General features: G+C 38.7%; 1 protein-coding gene across 8 annotated transcripts in view; it reads right to left on the bottom strand.

Moving 5' to 3' along the window:
• The window catches only part of ATP8A1 (ATPase phospholipid transporting 8A1), a 219,181-nt gene that overhangs the window by 101,053 nt on the left and 95,411 nt on the right, over nt 1–22,717 (bottom strand). For all 8 annotated transcript variants that reach the window (XM_064584427.1, XM_064584425.1, XM_064584430.1 and 5 more), the window contains 7 exons: nt 22,191–22,263; nt 19,579–19,684; nt 17,995–18,077; nt 13,470–13,519; nt 8,881–8,950; nt 3,316–3,400; nt 299–438 (listed from right to left, as the gene is read on the bottom strand). In XM_064584427.1, coding sequence (XP_064440497.1) covers nt 299–438; nt 3,316–3,400; nt 8,881–8,950; nt 13,470–13,519; nt 17,995–18,077; nt 19,579–19,684; nt 22,191–22,263 — 607 coding nt within the window. The remainder of the gene's footprint in view (nt 1–298; nt 439–3,315; nt 3,401–8,880; nt 8,951–13,469; nt 13,520–17,994; nt 18,078–19,578; nt 19,685–22,190; nt 22,264–22,717) is intronic.

The raw sequence follows: 22,717 nt of genomic DNA on the forward strand, positions 1-22,717 counted from the left end.
GAGGGCACGCTTATCTTCAGTGACACAGATGCAACGGTAGACATCGGCAAGAAGCGGTTAGACTAGCCTAACTTTGATCCAAAATTATAAAAAGTAGGAAGATCTATACAAAGCAATTCTAGAGACTTTTCAGCAAAAGCCTTAACCAGTATTAAGATTTGTTAATGCTCGGACCAGAGGAGACTCAACAGTAAGAGGTGTGTCAAGATATTCTGATCTTTATTTATTGGCTCCTTGAAAAGACTGAAGTTTTCTGGAAACCAAGTTTTCTGTATGAGCAAAATGGTCTTTCACATACCTTTTCAATCAACTCATAACTCTCTTCGAGCTTCAGCAGCCGGTTCTGCACAGACGTGGATGCGCGCTGATAGACCGCTCGCCATTCCTCAAAGTCGCTCTCCGAAATCTCAGCCACAGCGAAACATAAAGTTCTTAACCCTGAAAGAAGGTAGCAGACATCCCCCCAACACCAAATAATATTTCATTCAGAAGTCTGACCCTTCCATTTTTATATAACTAAGTCTTGTTTTGAAAAGACCAATTCAATCCAAATAATATGGTTGACGTCTGATTCAGTTAGGACACAACCTCAGTGTAAAATGGGTATCAAAGCTCCCCTTACCTTCAGCTGGCCCCCTGATTTTGATTCCCAGCTCTTTCAATACAGCCTTTGTGCTTTTTCCAAAGTGATTTTTTCCCGACACCCTGATCTTATCAGGTTATTCTTTTGCTTGAAATCTTCCAATCGTTCATCCTCAGGATGAAGTCCAACTGCCAAAGGCTAGCTCACTCACCATGTACCACGTGTCTTCGACCTCCTTCCCTGCCATTTACCTCCTATATACCCAGGTCTCTGCACATGCTGGTCACTTTTTCTCCATTTCGCCCCCTCCAACTCTCTCCACTGTCTGCCTTGTGTCTACTTTAAGACTCGGTTCATGCCATTATCTCTGAAGAATTCTCCTCTCACTCAGACCCGAGGCAGAAATCCCGAAATGCTCATATGGTGTGAACGACAATGTTCCATATTGTTTTTCTTGTGGAGCTCCTCTGTTAGTGTATAGCTCCTGGAGGGGAGGGCCCTGAGTTCTTCAGTTCCATAGCTCCCGTACTGAGCACAGTGGCTGGCTTACAACAGAGGCTTCATAGACGCGTATGAAGAAAGAGAGGGACCCCAGTGGAATTTACTTGGAAAGCCATCTGCCTCTTACAGGGATATATGGTTGTGCTTATTACTGCTCTTCGTCACTGCAAATTTGTAGTATATTTAAGAAACAAAACAGAGGATCATAGGAGAAGAGAGGAAAAAATAAAACAAGATGAAATCAGAGAAGGAGACAAACCATTAAGAGACTTAATCATAGGAAACAAACTGAGGGTTGCTGGAGGGGAGGGGGTGGGGGGATGGGGTAATGGGGTGATGGACATTAAGGAGGGCACATGATGTAATGAGCACTGGGTATTATATAAGACTGATGAATCACTGACCTCTACCTCTGAAATTAATAACATTATATGTTAATTAATTGAATTTAAATTAAAAAAAAAGGAAATAGTAAAAAAAAAAAAAGTCTAAAAAAACTGAGGTATAGTGACAAAACAAAGGACTCATCAGAAACACCCTGGGAAAACAATCGAAGCTGATGTTTGAGGTGACCTACTCCCAGTGCTTGGTGCCTATCAATTTCATAATTCACTTGGAAGCAACCCTCAGCCAGAAAAAAATAGTGGATTGGAACAAAGAAGAAACAAAAGCATTTAGCAGCCAGGACAAATGCAGTTAATTAGGTTCCTGAGAAGACAACACCCTCACTCAAGGTCATTAACTCTCAGAGTAACTAGGTGCTAATGATCTCAAGCCAAATAAAATATGGCCAGGGAACATGTCAGAAACAAGCAGCAGAGAACATAAGACATAAAGTGCCCAGAGGACTCTATCTTCCAAGAAAGGAGTAGGGTTGTCTGTTGCCAGCTCACTGAGCACAGAACTTAAATCTTTGGGGCCATATCAGGACATGTTTTTCTCTTTTGGAAACTTGGCTGGAGACTTACTTAGGGTTAGCCATGGAGTCTAAGTGTTGTTCAGCCTAGGGCCAGAAAGAATAGGGTGGAGGTGAAGGCCAAGCCAACTCAGCTCTGTCTAAGAGCTGGAGTATCTTCATATCACAACGAGAGAAGACAAGGATGCTCCCTGAACCCTCCCTTACCATTAAAAGAACCAGTGCTGGACGCCAGCTAGGCTCTACCTGCCAAGCCCCACTGAAGATGAACGTAAGCATCTCCATGCTCTTGCACTTTTGGAGAACTGAGAGAAGGGTCTCTATGTCCTTGCTTTTCGAAGCCTAGTGCTTTTAAAAACAATCCTATCTTTTCGTCGCTTGGATGAAGAGGAAAAAGGATTTGATCAGAGGTCAGGCTTGCTGCCATTGGCAACAGTTCAAGCTGAGGCAGACAAGAGTGAAAATTTCGATGGGAGATTGATTGATTTTGATTTTTTTTTAAAAAAGATTTTGTTCATTTATTTGTCGGAGAGAGAGAGACAGAGAGCACAAGCAGGGGGAGCAGCAGAGGGAGAGGGAGAAGCAGGCTCGCCGCTGAGCAAGGAGTCCGATGCGGGGCCCGATCCCAGGACCCTCGGATCATGACCTGAGCCGAAGGCAGATGCCCTAGAAGGGAGATTTAGATACAGTTCCGGCTGCTTCTGTTAAGTTCAGAGATAAGACTCTACAAATTCTTGGAGTAATTGGCCCTACTGTTTAAGTACTCTCATGTCCTCCCATCTAATCTAGATCATCCCCCTAGACTGTTGAGCTGTACAGATCATATATTTCAGTAGGACAGAGAGACAGGACTCAGCCTGTTTACCGTGATTCCCAGGACTCACACAGAGCCTGTCCTTTGGTAAGGGCTTAAGAAATCTTGAGTTGAAACTACACTGAGTAACTATTTTAATAGTTATATAGGCTTATTTATTTCTTTTCCTCTTTCTTACTCAGATTAGAATATCCAGTTTTTTGGGTCCCTTTCCTCCTACACTGCTAGAAATACAGTGTATTTAAAGTGTGAATAGTACCCATTCCAAAAACTGAACAGATTTATACACCCTACACCCCCAAAACATAAAGTTTCTCAAAATTTTAACATAGGAAATCAATACAGAACTAATGGGAACAGCACATAGTATAACCTAAATTATCAGATAATTGTTATCTTGCTTTAGGAATTTCTAAGTAAAATAACAACAATCCTGCAAGACATTAGTAGTAGATGATTTCTTTTTATTGTAATCATGCTTTATTGCCATATTACACTCACCTTCTGTAGCAAACTGCTCTAAATGTTTTAGGGTAATTTCTTTGTATTTTGACGTCTCTGCCAGTCTATCATATATTACAGTGTCCTGGAAAACAAACAGAGGTAAATACACTTAAGCATTTTGGGTTTAATAACACTGATGTTGGCAACATTATGAGCAGCAAATTAGTATAAAAACAACCACTTTGAGCATTAGCTTTAAAGCACAAAATATTTTTTCTCTAATGACACTTTCCCTAATGACGCTAAGAAACAAGGTTTGAGTCCCCTATGTTCATCTTTCTCCTTTGTGAATAAACCTGGACTTACTCCAGCGTTACGCATCTCATATTCTACCAGCACTTCGCTTATCTTGCAAGATCTCCCCCACCCCTGAAGGTTTTTTTTGCAGGACACTGCAGGGAATAGGCACCCTATGAAGACATAGGTGCCATAGGGGAGAATGGTCCGGCACTCAAAAAGTTTGGGAAATGCTGGCTGAACAAAGCCTGCCTTGCGGTAATACTGCTCGGAGCCTTTAAAATGCTAATGTGCCCAGCAGATCTCTAAGAGGGCCATATGGTATATGCTCCAAACTCATTCACTATGGAGCCCGAGCTACAGGGAGATTAGGGCATCTGTATGGGACTGGTGCTCCCACAGAACAAACTTTGAGAAACACAGGTCCAAATGCACAGAGAGGGCTGGTGGGTATTACAGGGAGAATTTCGAACAAACCTAGCATTGCCGGTAGCCGAATATTTCGGATTGTTCACTTTAGCCTCTAAAAGCTCAATTCACTTAGTTTGTGAAATTCAATTACTGGATTATCTTTAAAGTCCCTTTCAGCCTGAACGTAGGCACCACTGACTTTTCTCTGATTTTTGCCCCTTTAGAAACTGCTTATTGTTCCTTTAGTTTATTCCTCGGCTTGGGTTTAATGTTTTAAGAATTTTAGTGTTTGGCCTCCATGGTTTTATTAGACTAGGAAAAAATAAATCATTTACCTGCAATTACTTTCTCAGTGGTATTACCCATTTTGGGGTCTCCAGTCTCAGGGCTGAGATTTGGAAGCAGACTAATGGAGTATGATTTAGAACCCTTGAGAGAAACAAGAACTTAGTGACCTCAGAACAGATGGAATATTCCAGGCCCCAATTATGAATTTCTTTTCATTTTTCAGTGGTGGAATGGGAAGGGGGGCAAAGCAAAAGGAAATGATAATTTCCCCTCTTGGCTCCTTTCTAGGAATGAAAGGTATAACTCATGAACTCTGTTTTTTTCCAGAGGCTAATGACATTTTCAATGAAATTAAAATAGGCCATTTTAAAACTAAGAAAATCTCTAAAAAAAATTAACATCATGAAAATAAAAGTGATAAGGGAGATTAAATTCTGCCATGTAGCCAAGTTTTCTAGTGGAAGAAACTGATGCTTGAAATAGAATTTTCTACTTTCTTTATAGTATCAAGGAAAGCAGGGGACAGAATGTGGCCTTCTACATGAATTAGACAGTATGTTTTTAAGTGACAGTCAATTGGCCAGGCTTACATGTGAGAAATAAATACATACAAATAACCTCTTCACCCAAAGTAACGGCTTCACATGGTTACGACCAAAAAAGGTTTCTTCACAGGAACTAAAGCATGTGTATCCCCTAAGATCAGACTTAGAGCCTACTGAGTCTACATTTGCAGGAAATCCTAACTGAATTTACTCATGTGGTGTCCCAGCCCTCAGCAAGGTGAGAGGGGAAATTGGGCATGAGGGGATGCTCCCCAGGTGGCGCATAGTCAATAAAGAGCCTAGGGCTTCACGATGAATAATTCATCTTAGGTCAATTTTCACTTGAAAAGTCGTTTTCCTATTCATCTTTTAGACTCAGGTTCCAATGCTGCTCCGTCCTCACCTACTGTGTCTTGCACGTGGCAGTTGTTCAAAAAATATGTATTACATGAATAAAAACCTGATGTAGTCCTCAGTCAGCCTGAGGACAATATTGTCAAATAAAGAAGGACTATACAGTGAAATGCAAGAGTCAATAGTAAGAAGGTAACAAATAGAAAAAAAGAGGTCTGACATAATTACTTATTTAAGCACTGCAATTTATACTGAAGTTATCTAGGTAATCTTGCTACAAATTAGGCAGTTGCCAGGAGGACTCTGATTTTGCTGTCAGGTTACCCAACAGGGGGAGACTGACCTGCCGCATGAAGCTTTGGCCTCTGTGATCTGGAACATTTGCTAAAATCATCAGACACATCTATATGTAAATGTAGAAGAATATTTTCTGTGTTTGTGTGATCCATTCGGATTTATCTGTACTCTGCTTATGATGTGGTGGTGAACTGCTAAACATAACTGATTTCAGATGTGGTCTTCTCGATGTGTGGCACAGAATTTTATGTAGGGGGCACTTAATTAGAAATTTTCAGTCACTTTAAGGTCCCTAAAGCATTGAGTGTAATAGTCAAGTTTCTAATTTTTCCTCTAGTATATAAGTATTGGGGGAGGGTTTTTATTTTCTTGAATAAATTAAGATTTTATTTGTGTAAATGTAACTTCTTAAATCGGCTACTATTGCAGATATAAACTGTGTATTGTATACTTTTCCTTTTTTTCATTTAAAAATTAGTAAAGCAAGGCAACCTCGCGGCAGAAAACCTGGAAAAAGGAGAAAAACAAATCATCCATATACACTCACACCACAGAGCCACCATCTCTCTGTGTTATGTTCTAGATGAACTCTTCCATACCATCGTCTAATTCACTAACTGCACCCCTGACTCTTCCACTCTGTTTAATTTAGAGTTTATTCCATTTTCTGATGTTTTCTCTTAAATCTATGATTTCCAATTTAGCTTACACATATCCCCATCCTCTCCATTTCTTTTTGATTAAAAATAGTAATTTTTTTTTTTTTTAATCATGTTGAACTAAGCATCCTTGGTCAGGCTTGTCTACACAAATGATTTCACCTGGAGTGAATTCATGTCCGGTTGTTTATGTGCTTGTACTCTTTGGAACGAGATTTCCTCATGTGTCTATCTTAGTTTTGCTTTCTCTGCTTGTGCATACCCCAATCTAGTGGTTTTATATACTCCCCCCAGCAGAGTTGGCATGAGTTTTTCTTAGTCTCTTCTCAGGATTAGGAAGCTCACCACCATCTCAGGCATCAAAGAGGGGAGGCTGGCTCCTATCCACATTTTACAGAAAGCACTATTTGCCTCCACCGTCTTACAGAAACCAAATTCCAACCACTGCTCCCTGATCCTGACCCCGGGCCTGGGACTCCTACCCCATTCAACTCAAGACCTCAGTTCAGTGTACCACGCTGATTTTCTATTCCTGTTTGGGGCTTCAAAGATATTTATCTTGTTTTTAAGCCTGGCTCTACCTTTCTGCTCTCTCTTTATACTGTATCCATCACTGTCATAGATTTGGAATAGAGGAGAAACATTAAAGTTTGAGCAGACTGTGTTGACTTGACTGGAAAGTATTAGCTGACTCTTAACTACTTAAGTCTTCTGTTGCACATGTCACTGTTGATTATTCACTCTACCAGGGAATCAACACTCCTCAGACTCTCTTCCCAATTCTGATCTCTCTTTTTAGATCCTCTACTCCTCACCCTTAGCCCTCCTCTCTTTTCATGTAATATTTCCTTCTTACAAGATCTCATCAATCCCCTGCTTTTACCTTCCAGCTACACTTTGTACCAGCATCCCAGGTTCCTTCCCCTGTGAAATCCAAGCATCTCTGCCTCTTGGCCCAGATGTAGCTCCCAACCCTCTATCATGGGAAGTGGTACCACTTCATCTACTCAGCCAAGTCCAAATTGGATAATAATCCTAGACCATGGTTTCCCTTATCACCCACATGTAATCAATTACTAAATCCTAAATCTCTGTCTTCTCAATCCTCTCTGCAACTGTCCTAGTTCAGATCCTCTTATCAACTCTTGGACGATAGTCAATAGCATCAACGGGAACTCCGTATGCATCTCCTTTCTGCCTTAAGTCATCTTCCCAAATGGCATCAGAACAATTCAGAAAAAAGTACAAGTTCTTGAGCATGAAAAAAACCCCATGACCTAAAGCATGTCCACCTTTCCAGCCTTGAATCTACTATTCTCTGCCAAACTACATGCAGTTCTCAAATGTACCTGGTTTTACATGTTTCTGCCTTTTTAGTATTCAACCACATTTCATAGCCAACTTGGTAGCGAGGGGAAACAATACAATAAGCAAGTTAATGTATGCAAACTACCTCCATGATTATTCAAAAAGGAAGTCCAATGTTTTTATTTTTTATTCAATGCTTTAACTCCCCAAACAAAGGTTCTAGATGGGAGATTACTCAAAACTAAGAAAAGAAGGATGTGAGTTGGGTGCAAACTGGACACATAACCATTTAAAGTAGAAGGTCTTAAAAGCTCTCTTTATTCCATTATCAATGAATGCTACCACTGGAATGTGGAAGAGCTTTACAATATACCTCAATATTGTATCCTAAACTTCTCTTTATATATATTTCCCTGACTCAGCTTAGTTCCTGACAAGTGTTGGGTCTTATCTTCCTTTCTCCAAAATCCAGTTGAGAGTCTGGTAGATAAAGTGCACACAATGAATAAATACTAGTTGTTTCAATCAACAACCAGAGGAATTCTAAAACTAAATTTATGAGACATCATGAAATAATTCTACCAAAATGCTTTAAAACCAAGGCATTCAAAAACTGCATTTCAATGCTTTAAAACCAAGGCACTGAAAAACATTTTCAACAAAAATTTAAGTAACAAGTTTGGTTTCCTCATAAGTGCAGTTTCTAAGTTTCATTTAATAAATCAAGGTTGTTGATTGTATTTAAATTTGGAAAGTTCCAGGCTGGTAAGTTACCTGACTAGTCCAAGTAGACTAGGTACCTGGAAAGGCTAATTCAGAAGGAAAATAATAATTGTTGGAACAAAAGCCTCCTTTTTTTTTTTTTCTATGAGTAGACTGGTCAGTAGACTCCTTATTTTTCCATGAGTGTAAACATATTTTATCTAGGAAAAATCACTTTGAATGACATATTACTCTTTCTGTCAATATAACCTGCCAATATACCAAAGCCAACCAATAGTCAGAAATTCTTTTATAATGAAAACAATGCAAGACAAATAGTAATGACCATATCATGAAATTATAGCAGTAATTGTGATCCATCCCCGCACCTCCCCCCATTTCTATAGTCTTTAAAAAATTACATTCAAACTGGTGTGGATCACTACATTTCTAATTTCAAAGCATTTTCTGATTTAATTGTCTTCTAATGTATTTTATAATATAAGCCTCAAATATTAAGTATCAAAATTGAATTCTATAAATAAACTAGGCCAAATTTTTTCAAAGCACCAAATTTACCCAGAAGGAATTCCACATTTCACCAGAAGAGGCTGAACGCTATTACTATAAAACACCAAGGAAAGTGGATGTCAGCAACTTTATGCTAAACATCTGTGTTACATTTCCATAGCAGAATGCTGAATGTATACATTATAAATCATCATAAATCAAAACTGTAAAAGACAAAAATAAAAACTTACAGCTCCTTTGCAGTAAAGTCGTAACTTCCCGGACGGAGTCCGAACAATCACTGACATTCTTTTTCTCGCGCTGAAAGAGGTTTTCCATAATGTGTCATCATACTGAGCATATGCATATATATGTTTGTCATGCCTCACATATTTTAATACTCACAGTGAAAAATAAATTTTACCAAATTATGAGCCCTATCCTTCCACAGATACAAACCATCCCCTGGGTGTGTGGTCTGGGTACCTTCGAGAGTTACATTCTGTTTTGTAAGGCACCAGGGTACCATCCACTGCCCTAAAGGAATAATTTACAAAATGGATCTTGGGAAACCTGCAGGAGTTAGGAGCCACCTGGGCAGAGGAGAGTTCTGGTTCAATGTTTTCAGATTTCAAAAATCTTTAAGTCAGTATCTAATAAGATGAATTGTATGTTATAGCTTTTAACGCAAACAGAAATAATAATCCATCGTTAAATACATACCCAAATCACACAGAAAGGCAAACACTAGCCCTTTAAAACTGACTTCAGCTTTCACAAACTGTTACTTCTCAATGATTTCTAGCAAGCCACAGGCAGCATGTAAAAAATCTATTCGCATTACCAAGCTAAGCTAATGAGCACAAACATTTTAACCTTGTGTTGGTGATATAAAAATGTTAGTTAAATATACAGCATCTGCAGAGACAGCAAGTAACAGTGAGTAGAACAAACTGGCACAGCCCTGCATAGGACGTGCCTCATTCGGAACCAAGTATGTATCAGCATTCTCTCCAGAAATGAGGGGGGGAAGAGACTTCTCTCAAGCGTCTGTATTTATTTGTTTTACCTTGCAACATTCTGCTAAAAACGAAAATGAGTCCAATATAAAGTAGCCAAGATATGGTGTCCTAGCATACAGTTAGGAGTTTCTTTCCAAGGCGTCTAGAAATATTCAGTCCTCTGTGTCTCCATCTCTAATCTCCACTGTGTGGGTTCCTCCGACGGCCATCCCTGCACTTCGGGAAGACATTTACCTGGGCCCTCTTCACAAGGACATTGCACATTCTATATTTTGTCTCAGCCCTTCTTGGTGCCTCTCTTACTCCAACTTTAATGAGATGGTCCCAAGCTCACGAACTTTCCTGCTCTTTTCTTCTCCTGGCAGAATGCCCAAATCCTGGGTAAATGGGAACCCTTTCTTCAGCATCAGAGTAGATGGATGGACTGGAGGAAAGTCGCCCTGCCACAGAGCTTAGGAAATCCATGATATGCTGTCACTTGCATGCTCCCTGCCGTCCTCTTTCTAATAAGCTCGCTCTCTCACCATCTGCAGGACTTGGAACACCTTCTCCATTCTCCAAGTCTTTAATGCACCCTCATCCTCTGGACCCTTGGAATTTTTGCAATTCACCTTATGGAAGCCTCAGACAAGAATTCTTATCCTTTCTGCCATTAACACCTACACATTCACACAATTCTCTGCTGGTCACCATCCTCTCTGCCTCTTTTCCTGACAACGGAGGGGGTGTTTCTTTTCCTCTCAGAGACCTTCCTTTCCCATGTGCTGTGAACCCCCTCTCTTTCTCAGTAACCTCACTCCTAAAGTTATGCTGCTCTCCCCTGAGTCTTCATTGTCCCCTTCTCGACAGGGTCTCTCTCATAAGTACTTAAACACGTTGGAGTCTCTCGCCTACAAAACTCAGCCCAAACAATCCACTCCCACCGAGCCTCATCCCCCTCACGACTCAACTCCAAACAACTGCTGCACACACCGACGATCTCTACTTACATCCCCTGTGTGCGCCCCCCACCCCCAGTGCATCCCCATCATTCCCACCTGGCTTCTCTCCTGACCCACCCACTGAACGGCTAAATCCAGCAAATACGGTCCACCTTTAGTTCACCTAACCTTGCTGTGGGTCTCTGACACAGATGACCACTGTCACCTCAAAAAAAAAGCCTCTTCTCTTGGCTCTGTGGTCTTATCCTCTCTTTATCCTCCACATCTCTAGCTACAAAGCAGTCTCTTTTGCTTCTTGTCCTTCTAATCAACCCTTAGAAGTTGGAGTTAGTCATAGTGCAATCCTCAGCCTTTCTTGTTTCCCTCACTCTATATTTCCAGGAGATCCAATTCATCTTTGTAGCTTTGATGACCATTTACAGGCCAACGACTACCACATTTATATCTCAGCCATAGGCATCTCTTTTGTGTTCCAGGCCCTCACATCCAGTGCCTACCTCTGACACCTCCATGTGTGTATCTCACGGGCATCTCAAACATAACAAATTCAAACATCTCATCCTGCACATCTATTCCTATCCCTGTATGTGCCATCTGGGTAAATGGTACCCCTACCCACCCAGCTGTTCACACCAGAGACTCCAACCCCTCCCTCTTTTCTTCTTCTAACTCCAATCCATCCCAAAGGCCCCCTGACATTCTTCCAAAAGGTATCTGGATTCTATCAACTTCACTTTCTTTGTGCTATCATCATCCTAGTCTAAACCACTAATGTTTTTTCCAGAATCTCTTTTAAGACCTCCATAGTCACTCTTCTCACTTTCATCCTTACGCCCACCCCCAACACTGCATCCTGAAAGACCCTAAACCCCTAACCTTGCTTTATTTTTCTTTGTGGTGCTTCAAGGGTGTGTGTTAATAAACAAACATACCCAAATGCTAATTGATATATTACTTATAATATTTTGCAGGTATAAAGCAAGTAGACTTAGGAAAAACAGCCACTTCGACATAAAAAAAAAAGGTGGGGGATACATTTTGGAAATACTCTATTACAGTTACTCATCAACTTCTCATGCATTTTCCCTTGAGCCTTGCAGTGCATACAAGAAAGGAAAATAGTGTTTAAATAATACATTAGACAGACCCCACTATTTTTGATATTAACCAATGGCATGTGGTCACTCCCACTTAAAAGGAAATGCCTTTTCTTTTTTTTTTTTTTCCAGTAAGTTACGTGTTTTTATTATTTTTTTAGTTTTTATGTAAATTCTAGTTAGTTAACATACAGTGTAATATTAGTTTCAGGTGTACAATTTAGTGATTCAGCATTTCCATGCATCACCCAGTGCTCATCACAAGTGCCCTCCTTAATCCCCATCGCCTGCTTAACCCATGCCCCCATCCACCTCCCCTCTGGTAACCATCAGTTTGTTCTTTATAGTTAAGAGTCTTTTTCTTGGTTTGCCTCTCTCTTTTCCCTATGATTGTTTGCTTTGTTTCTTAAATTCCACACGTGAGTGAAATCCTGTGGTATTTGTCTTTCTCTGACAGACTTATTTCGCTTAGCATAATACTCTAGCACTATCTTTGTCATTGCAAATGGCAATATCTCATTCTTTTTGATGGCTGAGTAATATTCCATTGTGCATATATACCACATCTTTATCCATTCATCAGCTGAGGTACATTTGGGCTCTTTCCATAATCTGCCTATTGTTGATGATGCTATAAACATCAGGGTGCGTGTGTCCCTTTGAATCCATATTTTTGTATCTCCTGGGTAAATACCTAGTAGTGCAGTTGCTGGATCATAGAGTAGTTCTATTTTTAACTTTTTGAGGAACCTTCATACTGCAGGAAATGCCTTTTCTAGTCAGTGTACAAGATTGTCTTATGTAGGAGAAAGTTCAAGAAGATAAGTGAACACTTATTTCCTTGAACAGCAGTGTTACTTCCTGCCTGTGGCCTGGCCCTAAGTGTCCTATTGTTAATGGTGATGCAATCTTTTTTTTTTAAAGATTTTATTTGTTTATTTGACAGAGAGAGACACAGCGAGAGAGGGAACACAAGTAGGGGGAGTGGGAGAGGGAGAACAAGGCTTCCTGCTGAGCAGGGGGCCCAATGCGGGGCTCGATCCCAGGATCCTGGGATCATGACCTGAGCCGAAGGCAGACGCTTAACGACTGAGCCACCCAGGCGCCCGATGGTGATGCAATCTTTAAAGACTATCCTGTCTGTTAATGGAGGCCTATTTGCCTTAAGAGCGTATTAGTTCAGAAACAACGTAGTCATGCAAAAATAAAAAGCCAAACTCCTAGACATATGGCTGATTATTCCTAGAAGGTCTCCACTATTTGACCTTAATAAAGTTAAGTAGGATAACCTCCTTGATTTCTGCTTTTTCCTACTAAATCGTAACTGGTTTTATACTGAACAGAGAGTTGGGTATGGTTTCTGAAATCCCAAAGATAGTTAGATACAATGAACACAGAATTAGACTGCTGGGTTCCTAACTCTTTATTCGGCTTCAGTACACATAAATCCTGCTGCCTCTAAGTGTAACGATGTTTCCAGATCACCAGCCCTAAGACTCCTGGTCCTATACCTCACAGTTGTGACGCATACCAGCTTTGTTAAAAAATAATTTTACACTGCCTCCAGGAGTCATGTCTGGCAATACTCTGAAGATAGGTGTTTATGATTTCTCAGCACCTATGACAATTACAAGCTATACTACAGATTTTAAATTAATATTTTTTCTAAACAAATTTAGTTAAAAAATAAAGCCTACTTTCTAGTTATTTAAAAGGGAAAAAAACCAAACATATGTAGAAATTTATCTTACAGATACAAATCACAGAGCAGATGTCTTACCTGGTGAATTCCAGAACATTGAGTAATTCATATCTTTCTTCTTGCCCCAGCTATGAAGGAAAGGAATACATGATTATACCATGTTGGAAGTATCTTTGGCTTCTTGGAATAAACCCTATGCATGAAGTTTTAATGTAAAAAATAACAAAAACAAAGCATCCCTTCTGAATATATCCTCTTTAAGTGAATTTATTAACTTTCAGGTTAAGAGGGAAGATGGAACATACACATTTAATTTCTGTCTTTCCCAAAGTCTCACTAAAACGATAGTAAACACTTTAAAAAGAAAGAAGCTTACAATGGCAGGGAAATAAGAAAAGAGACAATAGCACCAGAAATTTGGAAGCTAGAACACAGATGAGTGAGTGGGATCTTAGCAGATCCAAGAAGGCTGAATGCTATAGTGGTCATGGGAAAAGCTGAGAACCCACCTGATTTGTACCATATGATCCTTAAGTGGTTTAAGGATGTGAAAAAGCAGTTGGCTCTAGAATTGTGAGGTAAAAAAAGGGGCCTAAAATGGGGAGAACTGGGTAAGAGCCACTTGAAAAGAGCTCTCAGCACTGGCCCTTCCTTTGGTCTAGAAGAATCTTTTGTCTAGAATTGACTGGCACAGTTGAAGACATGGTATTGTTATCATATTCATATTAAATATATTAAACGCTGGGCCCCAATATCCCAACCAACTTAGCCAGACCTTTCCAGGCAGAAATGGGGAGTTACTCTCTGGGGAATTCAACAAGCTCAAGAGAAGCCTTAGAGGTACAGACGCCATGACTTCCCAAACGAATCCCCCCAGACCACCCTACAGTAGAGCTCAGTGTAGACAAATATTCCCCTCAGGCTCTGAACCGCCACATCTGCTTTCAAGTTCCTTCTTCTTAACCATGAGAGTACCAATGATTGACAGACATCCAAGGACACTAACATGGAACAGAGATATCCAAAACTGACAGACATCCAAGGACACTAACATGGAACAGAGATATCCAAAACCAACAGACAGAAGCAATTTGGAGGAAAAAGAATTCAAAAACAAAATTTCCCATGGACCAATGAAGTTTCAGTTTGGGTTTCCTGATGGGCACGAGGGGCTGGTGGGCGGGTCCTGGATGCCTCCGCAATTAGTTTCAACACCAGACTGAAGTGGTCTGTCACATGCGTCATATGTCGTGTTTTCTTTTCTACATTGGAACTGATTACTGTGGCTTCCTGGTGGCATAAAGCTTTTCTGCAGTGTTTTACACCCTTGGAAATATTGCTGCATAAGCCAGGATATGCTTTTTAAGGGGACCTATGAAAAAAATGTGTGAAACAATAAGACTGTTTATAATAATTCTTATGTTTTTATGATTACTACTTATACCCTGGTTGCTGCTCTTTGGTAGTTTGGGAGGAGACTGGCCTTATTATTCTGCATATTGCAATTTGTGTCAAAAATCTAGTAGAGCCTATCACACACCCCATATGCAAGGGCTACACTAATTAAATGCTGCTCTTTTCTCCTAAGTGGAAAATGAGAAACTTTGGAGAAGAACATCTGAGAGCTGATATTTAACTTTTGGTGAAGCATGCTTTTCCCAAAACTATAATCACTGCAAAACAACTGCAGTGATAGTTTGAGACAATTTTATATTCTGGTAAAAACTATAGTTTAACTAAAGGCTTGTAAATGCTTTTTAATTAAGTGCTTTGTTAAATGCCTGTAAAATTTTTTAAATGAAAATTTCAAAAAACGATCATTATTTCTCTCAGAGAATATGACATTCATGAAACAAGAACAGGATACTATTAAAAAGAAATACTGAAAGAACAAAACAAACTTCTCAAAACCAAAAACATGGGAGCAGAAATTAGAAACAAAAAACATGAATAGAAAGTTAAGAAGATAAAGCTGATGTAAACTTCCAAAAAGCAGAGCAAAAAGTCAAAGGCATGAAAAGCATTAGTGAAAAGCTAACGGTTAGTTCAAGAATTCTGAAGAGAGAGAACAGGGCAAAAAGAGGGAAGGAAAATGGAATTATTTAAGAAAAAATTTCCAGAACTGAATTTTCCAAATGGAAAAGGGTCCACCAGTGCTCAGTACAGTGGGTTAAAAATATTCCCACTAAGGCACACTGCCATGAAATATCCAAACTCTTGGGAGAAAGATCCTAGAACCTTCCAGAGTGTGGGAGAGTGGGTAGGGGCAAGGCACAAAAGATGTGGAATCAAAATAGCTTCTGATTTCTCAATGAGGTGTCCTGGAAACCAGAAAATAGTGGAAAAATTAAAATTACTAAGGAAAATAATTTCTATCCCTTAATTCTATATTCATCTGGACTATCAATTAAGTATAACAGTAGCATGGAAAACGTTTAGACTTGAAAGGACTACAAAATAAGTTACTCCCCATGTATCTTTTCCCAAAAAGCCACTAAAAAATGTATTCCACAGAAGTAAAAGAGTAAACCAAGAACATTCTTGTCATGGGATTTAGGAATTGAAGATCTAACACAGGATAGAAGTAAAGAAAGTTCTCAGGAAGATGATAAAGCAATTCCAGGATGACAACCATGAACAAAATGGTGACCCATCAACCAGTGCATCTCAGAGCCCAAGAGTCAGGAGCTGGACTTAATGAGGGCTATCACTACTGTGTCTTCTTCTTCCGGAATGACTGTTTAACCTGAAGAAACAAACATGAAATGTGTTCTGTCAAAACAGGGAAGGTCACTAGGAAAGAAGATTTGAGACACAGCAAATAGTCTCAAACAGAAGAAAATCAAAAGGGATTCCCAGTGTTGTAGAAACAGGCCTTAGAACAAAGACGGCATAGACCGAAAAGAATGGTGAACTTCTAGAGCCATGGATGGGCATGTCTCAAGGTAAGAACTGCCAACTGACAGATTACCTGGTGTGACTTAGAGTGTACTAAGAAGATACGGGAACAATCACTAATAGGTAGAAAGAAAATGAAGCAATTGAAAAAACAAAACAAAACAAGGTAAGGGACTTATCTTTAGGAAATAAAGGAAAAATTATCTTCAGGAAATAATTTATATTAGGAAACATAAAATTAAAGAAAGGAAAAAAATCCTGAATACAACAATGTTCAACTGTATACTTGTGCAGGCAAAATAACAAACGCTAAATCATGAGGCGCCTGGGTGGCTCAGTTGGTTGGGTGACTGCCTTTGGCTCAGGTCATGATCCTGGAGTCCCGGGATCAAGCCCCGCATCGGGCTCCCTTCTCAGCAAGGAGTCTGCTTCTCCCTCTGACCCTCCTTTCTCTCATGCTCTCTGTCTCTCATTCTCTCTCTCTCAAATAAATAAAATCTTAAAAAAAAAAATAAAAACAAAACAAAACAAAAAACACTAAATCATGATTTTTTTAGTGAAATGCAACTTATATACAAAAAGGACACAGACACTAAATGCACAGTTTGGTGGAAACTGTGTCGTTTACAAAACTGTGTAACCACCACCTTCATCGAGATGTAGAACATTCCCATCACCCCATAAATTCCTTTTGCTCTCCTCTAATCCATCTGCTCCCTAACCCTGGGACAACCACTGTTCTGAATTCTACTCCCATTATCACTTTTGTCTGCTCTCCAGAGGATGCACTCCTTTGTGTCTAGCTTTTTCTGCTCAACATAATGTTTTTGAGATTTATCCATGTTGTTGATGAATCCATAATTCCTTCCTCTTTATTGTTTCGATAGTACACTGTAAGTGTGTATCACAATTTGCTTACCCCTTCTCTTGCTGATGGATGTTTGGTTTGTTGCCAGGGTTTGACTACTCTAAATAAAGCTGCTGTGAACATTCCATGAGGTATCTGTTTGTGGACACAAGCTTTCATTTCTCCTGGGTAACTGAGTACAATTGCTGGGTCAGGTGCATGTTTACCTGTGTTAGAAAACTCTAAAAGGCTTTCCAAAGGGCTCATGCCATTTTACACATCAACTAACAACACATGGGTCCTCCACTAGTTCTATATTCTCATTAACATTTGGTGCTGCAATGTTTTTAATTTTAGTCTTTTTGGTGGGTATATAGCATCTCATTGTGATTTTAATTTGCATTTCACTGATGACTAATGATTTTTTTTTTCATGTGCTCAGTGGCCATTCATATATCTTCTTTTTCGAAATATTTGTTCAAGTCTTTTGCATATTTTAAAAATTAGGTCTGAATACTTGTTTCACTAAAAGCTGTAATGTAATTACAATAATATACAGTCACATAGTAATATATATTCCAGGAAGGGATAGTGAATCAAGAGAGAGAAATCCTCATTTAACATAACAGAAGACAAAGTCAGTAGATATGTTCAAATGGAAGAATCAAAACAGATATCATTCATCACATATGTTTTTGAAAATAGGACATTTATAAATGCCTGAAGAAAGAGATAAAGTGGCTTCTTCTGGGGTGGGGAACCTCTATTTTATTATGATCCTTTGATATTATTTTATCTTTGAAGTTATGCACATGTTATTACTTTGATGAAAAAGAGACTTAAAACTAAATAACTTACTGAATCTATAATCACTGAGTCCGGTGTTCTTCCAGTAAAAACAAAATTCAGTTGCTTAGCTGCTCTGACCAACGCTCCCTCATCTGTTTTAGGAAAAAAGGTGAAAGCAAATACATGGTGAGATAAAATAATTATCCCTAGTACAAAAGAAATACATTACTATGTTTTTCTATTGAATTTTAAAAGAATTAAAATTCTGTTTATTCTGGTCCCTGTTGAAATCCATTTCTTTTGAAATCATATGACAATGCCAAAGGAACGAGTAGACTCATCTTAAGGTTTTGAGACTCGTAGGGAACCAGGAATCATATTTGACTGTTAGTCAACACACCTAAGAAAGGAATTTAAATGTACCCTTGGTCCAGAATGTTCTATAAAAAAGTTTCTCAAAATAAATGCACAAGATTGTCTTATGTTTTATGCTTTTCCTCCTAAACCACTGACTGTAGAAAAATACGAATTGAGGATTCAATTTAAATGGATATAAATGCATGAAACTGTACACTTGCAACTAATGTAACACGTGTGTGTCAACTCTACTCAAATTAAAAAAAGAGAAACTTGGACAAAGGAAAAAGAAAAAAAAAGAAATGGATATAACTGAACTGATGTTTATTTTATTATATATTACTTTCATCACCATATTATATCAAACTTTCTAGTTGCTGAGGGTAGGGTGTGGGATAAGAAACATTCACATAGGGGCGCCTGGGTGGCTCAGATGGTTAAGTGTCTGCCTTCAGCTCAGGTCATGATCCCAGGGTCCTGGGATCGAGTCCCGCATCGGGCTCCTGGCTCGGCGGGGAGTCTGCTTCTCCCTCTCCCTCTGCCTCTCCCACTGCTCATGCTCTCTCTCTCTCTCTATCTCTGTGTCTCAAATGAATAAATAAAATCTTAAAAAAAAAAAAAAAGAAACATTCACATAGTGTCCATCCTAACAATATGAGATGTAACATTTCTTCTGCTTTTTAGGAATTTGGTACATTCTACAAGATCACAGGTGCAAGATACAGTTAAAACACTTAAAAACAAGGTTTTTTAAAGTATGTTCCTGTCCCTCTTTCCTAAAATCTTGCAATCATCAAATTGCCCAATTTTACAGTGAAAATAGGTTTAAAATTAAGCCTAGGCATTAAATATTGATAACCATGCCAATACATATTTTACGGCATCCCTTTCAAATGGTGAACTTTCTTCATCCTAATAAATACACAACAAGCTCCTTGATTATCATTTCCAGAAGAGGAAAGTGAAATGGTTATTTTCAAAGAAGGGAGGAGACCCTATTATGTGTATTAAGAAGTACTTTTTGTGTGAATTTTTAAATTCAAATTTACATGCAATTTATGACATATGCTAAAAATTATGTAGATAAGGTTATATATTTTAACATATATACTTAATTCCATTTTTTTCTAATCAGTAAATACATTTCTTCTAATTAGTAAATACATTTTTATTATCTAAAAAAAACATAACTTGGTTATTTTACTTTTTCAAATTAAACTGATTTTTTTCTAGACAACCTCAAATTTCAGAACAATTTTCCACTGGAAAAATACATTATAATTCCTTCCTTTGTACCTGGAGATGCTGCTTGATAAATAATCTTATCGCCTTCTCGCTCTGGTACTGCTGTGTGACAAACGGCCATCATTGTAAGAAATTCACATATTATAGGTGCAGTTGGCTGTAAGAAATAAACACATAATTCAACCCTTTTCATGTAAACATTTTGACAGTAATGACAGCAACATTACTTCATGTCTATTAAGACTATAGCTGTTAAGCATTGAAGGTGTGAGGTTATAGACAACAAAGAAGCCAATATCTGTTATGAAGAAAATATATTTTTAACTAAAATCATTCTTACACTCTTTCATTCATTTTCCAAACATTTACACAGAACAACTTGGTGTGTCAAATGAAAAGAGCACAGTGTAAAAAAGTAGATAGATCAAATCCTGTTCTCAGAAGATAGGAGAGAAATTCTAAAATGATCATTTATCTGGATCTAATTCCTGATTAGATTTAAACTTCTGGCATCTGATCTTACTGGGGTTCCACCATCTTGTATTGGGGTGATGATGGCAGGGGATTCCTCTGTAATGCTTTGTCCTTCCTCTCTCCACAAAGGACAACCTTAACCTGATACATGTTTTACTAAATAGAAAGATTTGGTTGAGCTATTGCTGTGTACAATGCAATGGATTCTTACAGCCTGAGGAAGACCTAAAAGTGGATCCTTTCTGCAAGGAACTTTGAGTTTATATGAGAAAACAAGCCAGATCTTTTTTTTTTTTTTTTTTTTCTTTTTAAGAACTCATGACCCTGAGATCAAGACCTGAGTTGAGATCAAGAGTCAGATACCCAACAGACTGAGCCACCCAGGTGCCCCAGAAGCCAGACCTTTTAAATTAAACATCTTGCTGTTTGGTTCCTGATGGAGGTAAATATTAAATAAAAAATATTCTTCTATGCTCTTAGGCTAAAACAAACAAACCAACCAACCGAAAAACAAATGAAGTGATTGGAAAGATAAATCACAGCATTATCTGAAAAATCTCTTTTCAGGTTAGTACAGTAGACAAAACAGACATGGTCCCCGCTGTGTGAAGCGTAACTTGTGGGGAAGACAGAACACAGATAAAGACACAAATATTTACTTATGGTGTGAAAGGACTATAAAGGAGAGAATGTGCAAACATCATGTGATGTATTTGGGCCACTCTGTGGTTATTCTCAAGAGAATGTGAGATTTAAGCTGAGGTTTTAGCCTCATGAAGAACTGAGCCAAGAACTTTGCATCAAGCAGGAATCAGGTAAGACTGAAAAGATCCTATAGAAGGAAAGAATGAGGTGTGTTTGAGAAAATAAAAGCCAGTATGGCCTGAGGAGAAAGAAAGGAAGAGTGGCTCAAGTGAGGTTGGTGACTTGGGCAGGGGCCTAACCATGTAACTCTGTAAGGTAAGAGGGAAGCCTGAGAAAGGTCTCATTTTTTTTTATTTTTATTTTTTAAAGATTTTACTTATTTATTTGAGAGACAGCACGGAAGTGGGGAGGGGCAGAGGGAGGAGAAGCAGGCTCTCTGCTGAGCAGGGAGCCAGACTCGGGGCTCAATCCCACGACCCTGGGATCATGACCCAAGCCGAAGGCAGATGCTCAACCAACTGAGCCACCCAGGCGCCCCCAGAGAAAGGTTTTAAACAGGGAAGTGAGGGGATTTGATGTCCATGTCCATCATTCCTGTTACCATGTGCAACAAGAACTGGAGGGGAACAAAGATGGATACAGGGAAACTGGCAAGGGCCCGCTAGCAGTCTGGACTAGGGAGGGAAAGTGAGCATGAAGTAAAGAAGACATTTAGGATATATTCCAGAAGTCACTATTGACAAGGGCTTGGCCATTCTAGAGAGCTAGAGATGGACCCTAAAGGAGGTATCCAAAGCAGCTCTTAAGTTCCTAGAAAGAGAATTAAAATAGGTGATGGAGCAATTTGAACCTGAGAACGCAGAGGGAAGAGGTGGTCTAGGTCTTGTGGATCCTGAACCTCATATTCTATAGAAGGCTGTCTTAAGAAGAAAGGATACAAAAAATACCTGTAAGAACACCTTGCTAGAACTCCACCCAGGGACACAGGTTAGTAAGTTACCTGTGCTCAAGGAGCTTTTATTGAGGTAATGAGTTCGAATTTAAGTTTTGACATATTGAGCTTGAAGTGATGATGAGAAAAGGTTCTGGGGTTAAAACTCTAGGAAGCCATACCATTTGATCTGATGGAATTTTAGTAAGTGTCAGTAACTTCATAAGTACAACGGTCACATTGGATGGAAATTTCCGGAGTTTTTTTTGTACAGATTGGGCACTGGCGTACCATTTTGAGCACGTAATTCATTTCCACAGATAGTCTGAAATGGTGAATAGTGAGCTGTTCTATACAAACAGAATTCTATTAATTATTTAATATAAGATACTTTGAAAAGACAGAATATTGATTAACAAGAATTTCAAAACTAAATTCCTAACAGCCATGAATTTGTGTGGGCCAAGTAAAAAGGATTTAACAATAACAGATTTTGGTAAGTATCAAAAATGATCACGAAACTAAAAAAAAATATATAAACATGGAAGATAATTGAGAGTTACTCATTAGCTTTCACTCATTAACAAAAAGATAATAGTTTTATGTTGCTTACATGATTATTTTGGAGGTTTTCCAGCAATGACGAATCACTAAATGTTTTTTCGTCTCCGAACTGTGAGCTCTGCCTGAAGGGGAAAATGGAGCAAACCTGGTTCATTTATATAAGCCACTGATCTATTTGTAACTTACTTTTTAAGTAAATCATTATGCCTGCAAACCTTTAATAGATTAAATATAATTTAGTCTGCATTTCTAGATAAGATGCCATAGATTTCATAACTGAACCATACATTATTTTTAAGCATTCTAAAATGTGATAGACTTCCGCAGTGTAATAAAAAAATAGTACTTTACAGCTCATTTTTCTGGAGTGGTGGAATTACATTGTAGCCACATGAAGCTTAAAAAGATTTTTAAAAAAGTAACAACACTGTTACTAGTAAAATACCTAGAGGTGAATTTCTATTTCCATAATTTTTTTCAAGTTTTTAGAATTTGAGAATAAAGTAATTATAAAAAAAAATTCTTTTACTTTAGCCTATGAGAAACCTTTATTTGTAGTGACTAACATTACATGAT

This window comes from Mirounga angustirostris, unplaced genomic scaffold (genome assembly GCF_029215605.1).
Source record: "Mirounga angustirostris isolate CCGP_5_RB_7025 unplaced genomic scaffold, mMirAng1.0.hap1 SCAF_2, whole genome shotgun sequence".
In the NCBI taxonomy this organism is placed as follows: domain Eukaryota; kingdom Metazoa; phylum Chordata; class Mammalia; order Carnivora; family Phocidae; genus Mirounga; species Mirounga angustirostris.